General features: G+C 43.9%; 1 protein-coding gene across 4 annotated transcripts in view; it reads right to left on the reverse strand.

The window, feature by feature from the left end:
- Nucleotides 1-10,112, reverse strand: part of Ttc23l (tetratricopeptide repeat domain 23 like) — a 59,918-nt gene that overhangs the window by 35,707 nt on the left and 14,099 nt on the right. For all 4 annotated transcript variants that reach the window (XM_021183481.2, XM_021183482.1, XM_021183484.1 and 1 more), the window contains 2 exons: nt 4,835-4,991; nt 2,894-3,019 (listed from right to left, as the gene is read on the reverse strand). In XM_021183481.2, the coding sequence (XP_021039140.1) occupies nt 2,894-3,019; nt 4,835-4,991 (283 nt within the window). The remainder of the gene's footprint in view (nt 1-2,893; nt 3,020-4,834; nt 4,992-10,112) is intronic.

Here is a 10,112-nt window from a genome sequence, read left to right on the forward strand (position 1 = left end):
TAATACTCAGCCTGAGACTACCTATCAGCCAAAAGAAAAAAGAAAGAAAGAAAGAAAGAAAGAAAGAAAGAAAGAAAGAAAGAAAGAAAGAAAGAAAGAAAGAAAAGGAAAAAAAGGTGTCTGAAGAGTTCCAGAGAGCACAGCCTAGGTTAGAACTGGAGAGCTAAGGCTGTAGAGGACACGAGGCTCTGCAAACGGACTATAAGACCTTCAAGCCTGGTCACAAAGGGGAGCTAGAGAGCCATCAGTGTTTAAGGCTGAGTGAGGTTCCTAGCACCTGAGGCTCAGGAGATGAACTACTGTCTGCTGAAGGTTGACGGAACTCAAAACCTAAAGCAGTATGACTCTGCCCGAGCATCTAGAGCTACCAACTACTGGCTTCTAAAGCCATGAGACTAGCTGTCACAGCTTAAAGCCTTTGGGTTTGTAAACCCCCAAAACTCTGGGCTAAATCTGATGGCCCACACCTTTATTTTCAGCACTCATGAGGCAGGAGCAGGAGGATTATTGTAAATTTGAGGGCAGCCTAGGCAACAGAGTTGAGATCTTATCCCAATTAAAAAAAAAAAAAAAGGACTCGGGNGCATATTTGTGATTTGCACCTGAAGAGAGAAAGAGGCACATGAACCAGCCATTTCTGGAAGACTTATCTTCTTCTGAACATGAGAGTGAGTGACAAAGAGCAGTGGCAGGCTGTCTGTCTGTCTGATCATTCTTTGTCACAGTCATTTCTTCAATCAAGCAGACAAGTTTTCTTTTGACCAAAGGTGTTTCCCTTACTCTTCAGACATTAAGAATGGGAGGCTCCCACCAAGAGCTATGAGAGAGATGTTAGGAAGCTGTTTGGCCTGAACGATCTCGCCTTATTGTCTCCACCCTTCAGTGGGAAAGGTATTTGTCTTTACTATCTATATCATATCTATATCCATATCAAACACAACAGCGAGGTGCAGAGAATGAGCTATGAATTCAGACGTCTCAGTGAGAAGCCAAGCGCTTCAACTTGCTCTCTCACCTCAGTTACTATGTATTTCTGTGCCCCGTTTTCTTCTCTGTAAAATAAAAATATTCAGAATGCCTATTTTTGGGGGGGGGTTGGTTTTTCAAGACAGGGTTTCTCTGTGTAGCTCTGGCTGTCCTGGAACTCACTCTGTAGACCAGGCTTATAGGTTATAGCAAGAACCGAATGGGATACAGTTTCAAAGCACTCAGAACAGGGTGTGGTGTATGATAAAAACCTAGAAGGCATTGTAACACTTAGTATGTACATGAACAGATACTCAAAGCTTGTGGTGTGAATAGGCAAAGCACACGAGAGGACTGGTTGTGAAAAGGAAACACAGTTTTGTTTCACAGAGGGTAGAAGCCTTCAAGCGAGGTCCTCTGTGACAGCCTGAGACATTCACCAGATTCTAACTATGGCCCTGTGGACTTGTCAACAGTCTGATTTTGTTGAGAACATTCCACCATGTCCCCACCGTGTCCCACTTGCCTTTGAGATTCATGCGTTCTAGGAGGCAGATGTGACACCTGGGTTTCATTCACTTACCATTCGGTCATCTGCCCTACCGTGCCAAGTACTTAGAGTTTTTGGAAAGAGATTTCTTTCAAGATTGAGAAGATATTTGAAAAATCTGGGGAACAGTAAACTCTCCTTATTTCTTTTTCCTGATAATCTGATGGGCCCACTTTCCTTTCTAAATACTCGATTCTCAGAGGATCCTTAACTCAAAACAGTTTTAAGTCTTGTTCTGGCTCGAACAAATCCCCGTGGACTTTGTTTCTACACAGAACACAGCTTTCCTTAAAAAAATGCACGCCTGTACATTGCTCTGATAGTTTCCAATTAAATATCTTAAGTGTTCATTTCTTATCTGTTAGGATGCCTTATTTGATGATAAAAGTTAGAGGCCACTGAGAAAAACAATCAATCTCAAAGTAATGGAGTGTGTGTGTGTGTGTGTGTGTGAGTGTGTGAGTGAGTGAGTGTGTGAGTGTGTATTGAGAGTGTGTGTGAGTGTGTGAGTGTGTGTGTGTGAGTGTGTGAGTGAGTGAGTGTGTGAGTGTGTATTGAGAGTGTGTGTGAGTGAGTGTGTGTGTGTGTGTGTGAGAGTGTGTGTGTGTGTTCAGATCTTAGATCTAATATGTAAAAGTTAAGTTACCTTAAACCAGTGGTTCTCAGCCTCCTCCTCCTCCTCTCTTCTTCTTCTTCTTCTTCTTCTTCTTCTTCTTCTTCTTCTTCTTCTTCTTCTTCTTCTTCTTCTTCTTCTNTCTTCTTCTTCTTCTTCTTCTTCTTCTTCTTCTTCTTCTTCTTCTTCTTCTTCTTCTTCTTCTTCTTCTTCTTCTTCTTCTTCTTCTCTTTCTCCTCCTCCTTCTCCTCCTCCTTCTTCTTCTTTTGTTTTTTCGAGACAGGGTTTCTCTGTGTAGCCCTGGCTGTCCTGGAATTCTCTTTGTAGACCAGGCTGGCCTCGAACTCAGAAATCTGCCTGCCTCTGCCTCCTGAGTGCTGGGATTAAAGGCGTGCGCCACCACTGCCCAGCACATTGCTACTTCTTAACTGTAATTTTGTTACTCTTATGAATTGTAATGTTTATATCTGACATGTAGGCTGAGAGAGACTGCATTATACCAATTGCTTAGCCAGTTCAGTCTCTTGCTGTTCCTCTGAGGAAACCACAATCATACTGATCACCTCCATGGTAGGTGAGAGGATTAAACGTGGCAGCATATAGTAAGCTCGCAGAATCCATATTTGATAAATGTGACCTCTTTTATTATTAGGTAACCTCTGGGCTTTTTGGTCTAAACACAACCCCCTTTTATCAGTCCACAAACCAGAAAGAACCTCAGGTCTCATTCATGAAAGTTTCTGCTTATTTATGGCTGATCTTACCTCCCCAAAGCAATGGTTAGGTCTTTCTCCGAGACTTGGATTCCACAAATGTTACCGTTGTTTAATTCTTTCAGTTCCTTCATATTTCTCTCTGCTTTCTGCAGGTGGATGTAGGCCTGTTTGCCAGTGAAACCGTCAAGGGTGATGCCAGACACACTAACTGCCACTATACAGACTTAGCAACCTATAAGCTAACAAAAGCGACCCTTGGGAAAACAAGGCGGTGTTTGCAAACGGGAATTTCCCTGCATTCCCTACTCTCCATGTGTACGCCATCAAGAAGGGAGAATTGTCTGGAAAAGAACAAGTCCTTGGGTTCCCTGCAGTGGCTGCCTGAGTCCAGGTCTGGGGTGGTGAGTGTCTGTAGGACAGATACTGTAAATTATACTAGATTTCCTTTAACAACATCAATTGCCGGACAATGGTTATTCATTTTAACCAAATTGTTTCACAGCCGTGGGAAAAGAGAGGAACTAGTTACGCTGAAAGGGACTTTTTGGGTCATTTAGAAAATCCAAGAAAAGCAGGTTTGTGGCCAGAGGCAAATAGCAGGGAGGAAAACCCCCTTAATTCTCAAACATCCTTCCATTTCCCTAATTTCAGCCTCTCCCCCGTAAGGGTGTAACAATGGAAGACCACACATAGCATAACCGATAGAGAGGCATGTGTAGAGGGGAAGACATGGGTGCTGCTGACCTCAGAATGCTCAAGACTGTTCAGGAACTGTAGTCTCTTTCCACCTTCCAAGTGGGGGAGAATATACACAAAGACCAAACCCACAGGTTTCTTGAGGATAGACATTGATATTATGACTCTCCCTGGTGTCCTGAAAGGCCTGCATGGCACGAGCGTGTATGCTAGGGTGGCATTGCTGGGAGAGAGCGGAGCCTGTGCCTGTGGGAGCTGGTCATGGGCAGAAGGCCTTGATGACTGCAGCAGGAGTTCAGCACCTTCCTCTTTCTTTTTCTGAGTGCCCTGTCTGCATGTACACCTGCGTGCCAGAAGTGCGCATCAGATCCCTTCATGGGAAGCCATGGTTTCAACCATGTGCCTGCTGGGAACTGAACTCAGGATCTCTGGAAGAGCAGCCAGTGTTCCTAACCACTGAGCCATCTCTCCAGCCTCGTATGTGTTTCTTACCTCTTCCTTGGCTATGAGTAAGTTGTTCTGCTTAATCAGTCACTCCTGCCACGATCCTCTCTGCTACAGGCCCCAAAGCAGAGGGACCATCAGATTTCCAACTAGAACTTCTACAACTATCCTCAGAAATAAACGGTGTCATCTCAGGTGATTCAGGTATAGATGAGGGTCCCTTTCTGGAGCGGTGGAGAGAGCTTCCTTGGTCCATTTTCTTGGCTTCTAGTTTCACAGGTGATAGTCTCAACAGCATTTTTAAAAAGTATTAGATGATCAAGAACCCATTAAGCCACTGGGTCCTGCTAGACGGTTGTCAGTGGCTTGCAAGCATCTTAAGGAACAGAAGTACCCTAGACCTAGCAAACCAAAATCTCCAGGAAGGAAGCCATCTAGCACGTGTTCATAAAGTTGCCCAGGGAATTACAATGGATGGGCGCTATTTTGCTAAAGTGTACCTTAAATCACCACCCATTCTCTCCAGTCCTATACTGTGACCACCACTACCACTTACACATGCATTGCGAGTGTTGACTTCTGAGGGTTCCATGAAAAGCCCACCAGCCTTGCAACACTCTGTCTGGCTATAGGGTGTGTCGCTAGTGAGATATCTTCCTTGCCCCAACTCCAGGTTTATAGGAACAGACACAAAAAATAAAATGCACACCTTTTTAGGTGGACAAGCAGCTTATGGAGGGCCTAGATACTGGAACACAGCTAACAGGAACCAGTTCCATTTCCTACCCTCCCATCTGGCCTGTGGTCTGTCACCTTGATCCCCAGATCCACTTTGGAAAGAAAGGATATTGGTTTTGTAGGAGCCAGGCTACCCCCAGAGTATAGTAGAGTCTGACCAGAGTTTCCAGGATTTCCTTCTTGTCCTTGTCTGAAGTTGTGTTTCGCTTCCAGGTCAGCAGTGTGTTCCTGGCCTTCTCCGCATGTTTCTTGGCCTGAGCTGGGAGGCCTGATGAAGTTAGAGAGGGGGGTATCAAGAAAAGAAGACATTACCTAAGGCATGTTCCAGTCAAAGGCATCCCTGAAAGAACAGGAGGTAGACGTATGGATGTCAGGTCCTGTTCCTATTGTGAGCCACAGTATTTGGAGTATTTATACAGAACAGTTCCCGGGATCTAACCTAGGCCTAGTAAGCTGGATTCTCTAGAATAGGTCCAGAAAATTCTATTTTGAACTCCGTAAATGGTCTTTATGCAGCTCTCCCCAGATTGACCTGCAGATCCCAGTTTGAAAATCACTAACTTCCGGGGTCGGGAGCTGAGTGACTCCTTCCCAATTGTGCTAAAAACGCCTTGTGACCTTTTCAACTTGCAAAGCTTCTCCATCCTCCAAATGGCAAATGACACTCATTATGAAAGCTGCCCCTTAGCAAGCACATGGACACACACAGGGCTAGTTTTCAAGCTTTCTGGAAAGCACATTCTATAAATACAAGGAATGTAATTACTTCCATCTGAGATTTCTTTTTGTCCAATCCAAGATGAAGCTGGCCATACTAATTGGTCACAAAAACACACAAGCATCCAATTTCTAAGTGCAGTGAGGCCCCTCACTAGGGAGACACAGGCAATGCCAAACCCCAGCTAGACAGAACTGGGAGGGTTTCTCTTGTTTTCTAAGGGAAATGGTCTTCCTGAGAATTCTTCTAAGCTATTTGAGCAGTCGACAGAGGTAGACAGTAGACGAGGGAACACCTGCCATTGAACCATTGCCTCATCGGCAACCCTAACTCCCATCTGTCCCGTTTCCTAATGGGAAAAGGAAAAGGCCTTTCGACTTGCAAACAAGGAGCTGTGCTCACTTCATCCCTGCTCTGCAGGCATCTAAGGCTGCTAAACATCCTCAAGCCTGCCTAGTGGGCCTCTCATGACCCAAATCCTCACTTCACACTGCTGGCTCATGCCTAAAAGCTTGCTCTCTCTTTGGCCTTGGAGCCTAGTGCCACAGCATGGGTTCAACTCAGTTTTCAACAAGGGTAATTGGAAAGGAGTGGCTTAGGTGCTTGCAGCCCTCATGTGGTCTAAATGTGCAACAAGGAAAGGAGAGAAGTCGTCCCTAGACCTTAAGCTCTACAACACTTAAGCTCTATCTTCCATCGTGCAGCTTGCTCAGCCCTGTTCCTTTACCTACCCTCCCAGGTCAGGAATGGCACCATCCTTACTCCCCTGCACTTAACGGTGCATAAATGAGGTAAAAATCAGAGTGCCTGCAGGAGCCTAAGTCTGTGATTACAGGGAAGTGTTCAATGGCAAAGCAGAGTCAAAATTGTCCACTTAGCATATTATTCTGTTTTGCTGTAGGCAGGTATTTTCTGATGTCTCTCCTCTTCTCTCTCTCTCCCTGCCCACCCCACCTGCTCCACTCTTGTTGTTTTTTTTTTTTTTTTCCTGACTTGCTCTATAGACCAGTCTTTGAATTTAGGGATCTTCCTTCCTCTGCCTTCCCATGCTGGGATTAGAGGTGTGCGCCACAATGTCTCTTAATGCCTCTGATGTCTCTTAATATGACTCAAGCCAGAGGAGATCTACTCAGAGTGACCCTATCCTTTTGAGGTCACTACTGTCACTTGAAAGTAGTTACCTTTGGTCATCTTTTCTGTTTAAGAAGTTGTTATAGAACCAGAGACCAGTGTCAGCGGTCAGATGTCCTAGAAATACATGTGGCCTTGAACAAATTATTTGGTTTACCCATGCCTCAAGATTTATCTCCCTAAAAGATGCTAATGAGAACACCTTCCATCTTATTTTGACCTCAAGGATAAATTTAATCCATGAGAAAAGATTCGGTGGTACTGGGATTGAGTCTGGATTCATATGTACCGCTATTCTTTCCAGAGTCAGTTTCTCTTAGCGGGTAATTTATTGCATCTGTCTTAAGTTTGATTATTTCTCATGGTTATGCCTAGAGCCTCTCTCAACTGCAAGCTCACTTGAAGCTGCAGTTATGCTTGCTTCCTGCAGGTCTAGACCGCCTGCAGGAAGACCTGCTTGTTTGTTTGTTGTTATTTGGCTTTGCTTTAACTCATCCTCAGTTGTGTCTGTACCTTGTTTTTTTGTTTTTGTTTTTGTTTCTAATTAGAGAAAACAGGGCTCATGACTGTTACTCTTTCTGGTTTTATAGCACTTAAAACAGAGCTATGAATACCTGGACAGTTCCCAATTCCTGCAAACGTACTCATTAATTTACTGTCCTGTTAATAATAAGCAAAATAGCAGGAAATCGTTTGTCCACACACTGTATGTTCCTTCCTGTGCACTTGGAAACAGACCATCATCAGATGCCGACAACCCTGGTGTTCTCTGCCTGCTCTTTCTCGGCTGCTGCACCATCAAGCTCTTGGAATTACTCCTCGGGGCATTTGGAAACAGAGTTCCACTTCTGGCATCCTTAACTTTAATGCATCGAGTAACAGCCACCTACACATTCTGCTTTAAGCAGGTTTCAGGTTCCCTTAAGCATCCCATCCAATCCATGAGTTCATTGACTGATTGAATAGGTTTCACTATGTACCCCACATGGCTTTGGCCTAATGACCACCCCCTGCCTCTGGCTCCCAAGTTGAGGTTACTGTTATGTGTCACCGTACCCAGCTACCCCATGTTTAAAATTCCTTCCTGTGGTGGTTTAAATGTGAATGGCCCCATGTAGACTCATATATTTGAGTACTTGACCACCAAGTGTGGCACTACTTGAGAAGAATTAAGAGGTAAGGCCTTGTGGAAGTAGCAGCGGCCATGTTGGAGGAAGTGTGTCACTGGGGTTGGGCTTTGGGTTTTCAAATGCCCAAGCCAGTCCCTGCGTCTCTTCCCTCTTATGGCCTGTGATCCAGATGTGGACTCTCAGATACTTCTCCAGCAACATGCCTTCCTGCACACCACCATGCTCTCCTCCATGATGACAATGGACTAAACCTCTGAAACTGTAAGCAAGACCCAAGCCAATACCTTTCTTTAAAAAAAAAAAAAAAGAGTTATCATGGCCACTCTTCACAGATCACTGAGAAAGACACTTCCAATACTCATGCCCAACTTGCTCCCACCGTCTCTGCCTAAAATATTACCATTTTTCTTTCTTTAATAAAACAAGATGTCTTCTCCCCCCCGCCCCCCTCCTTTTTATTCTTCTCCTCCTTCTGATATTTTTAGCTATCCTTCCTATCTCCGTTTATCTCTTTCAATATATAGTAAATATAGCACATAGTTCAGCAGGCATGGTGGCAAATGCCTGCCATTTCAACACCCAGAAGGGCTTAGATAGGAGGATTGTGAATTTAAGGCTAGCCTGGTCTACAAAATGAAGCACTGTCTCAAAAGCAGTCAAACTAAACCAACATTAAAGAACATACAGTTTAACCCCTGGTTCCTGGTCTTTGAATTTATCTCTGGAATCTCTCTTTGGCTGCAACTACTGTGGAGCAACTGTTCTCAGGTATCCGAAGTCCTAACAAATAATCAAATCACAGTTTCTTAGTCCCCACCTGCTGTAGCATTGTGGACCCTTGTTTACTTGATCTGTTCTAACCAGTCCTTGCTAAGTCTTTCACAAGGCCATTCGTTCCCATTCATGAACATTCATAAACTACACAACGTACTCTGTTCTCTTTGCATCTCAGCAGTTTTATGAATTCCTGCCATTACAAATCCTGTTGTTAGCTTCAATGCTTATAACATCCATACCTCTAGTCTAGTCTTAGTCTCAAATTGTCCTGATGTTTATCATTCCTGTCTGATCCCCAATTTCTAACACCAAGTACGAAAGTAGTAGGTTTCCCAATGCAATTCAAAATCAGCACACCAAAGTCTGGACCCAGCTGCACTGGTAGTGTATGCCTTCAATCCCAGCAGTGAGAGGCAGACAGATCTCCTGGATTTGGGAATTCACCTTTTCTTTTGTGGTGGGACAGGGTGTTATGTAACCCAGGCTAGCCTTGAACTTGCTCTGTGGTTTGACTTGTGACCTGCCTGTTGCTCGAGCTTCCTGGCTGCTGTGGGTTACAAGCACATGAGACTATGCAATAATCATTTTAGGATACAATATTTATTTCTATGATGGTAACGCTAAAGCCAAGCTAGCACTTGGAAGATGGAGACAGAAGGATCAGGAATTCAACATCATCCTAAACTACATGGTAAGTTGGAGGCCAGCCTGGGCTATAAAATACAACATCTTTAAAGAAGTTAGAGGTCTATGAAGTGGCAAACATTGAGGACTCATTTCCAACCTGATTTCCTGTCACCACAAACACACCCTATTATGTTTTTCTTTTCTTTCTTGTTACTTTGTCTATCCCCATCTTATTTATGCAGAAAGAACTGAATTCTAATTGTGTACTTCACTGTGATTCCAGTTTCCCTAATGACTCATTCAGATATTTCCCTGAGAGTTTATAGAGGCCCCGCATATCCTTTAATAAATCATACCCCTTTATGTTTGCATTCTTGTTCTCCATGATAAATTCTTCATTGTTTATCATATTTCTGTGCCACAAGCAATCTTCAAAAAATAGCCTTATCTATATGACCTAAGTGGGTACTTAGAAAAGAGTCCTGGGAGTGGGATTTGATTTTAAAATGATCTTTTCCTCACAGATTCCTGAATCCTTACCTGTTCTACCCATTCAGTCTAGGTTTTAGCCTTAGTATTAGATGCAGATAACTTAGAGAGTTTCCACTCGACTATCACTGTGAGATGAGTTTTGTGAGAGGGATGCTTTGATATTTTCATCAGCTTGTTGAAAACTCTCTAGCAGCCATCCCTGCCTCCTATGTCAGCACAAAAGTCTTGGCCCATGTTTAAGAGCCATGTTTTTATCTGTCCAGCACACTCTCCTTTCTAAGTTCATCTCTCTGCTCCAAATCGTGGTTAGATAGGTTATTTCCCTGCTGTCTAAACAGATGCTGCACAATGCTCTCTGTTAAGCCTCCACCTCTGCCCTGGTCTTTCATTTGAATATAATCTCCCACAACTCAGTTTTTTCTCCCAGCCACACCCTATTCATTCCTATATTCTTTCTTGAAAGTTCTCTCTCTCTCTCTCTCTCTCTCTCTCTCTCTCTCTCTCTCTCTCTCTC

Source organism: Mus caroli, chromosome 15 (genome assembly GCF_900094665.2).
Source record: "Mus caroli chromosome 15, CAROLI_EIJ_v1.1, whole genome shotgun sequence".
Classification (NCBI taxonomy): Eukaryota; Metazoa; Chordata; class Mammalia; order Rodentia; family Muridae; genus Mus; species Mus caroli.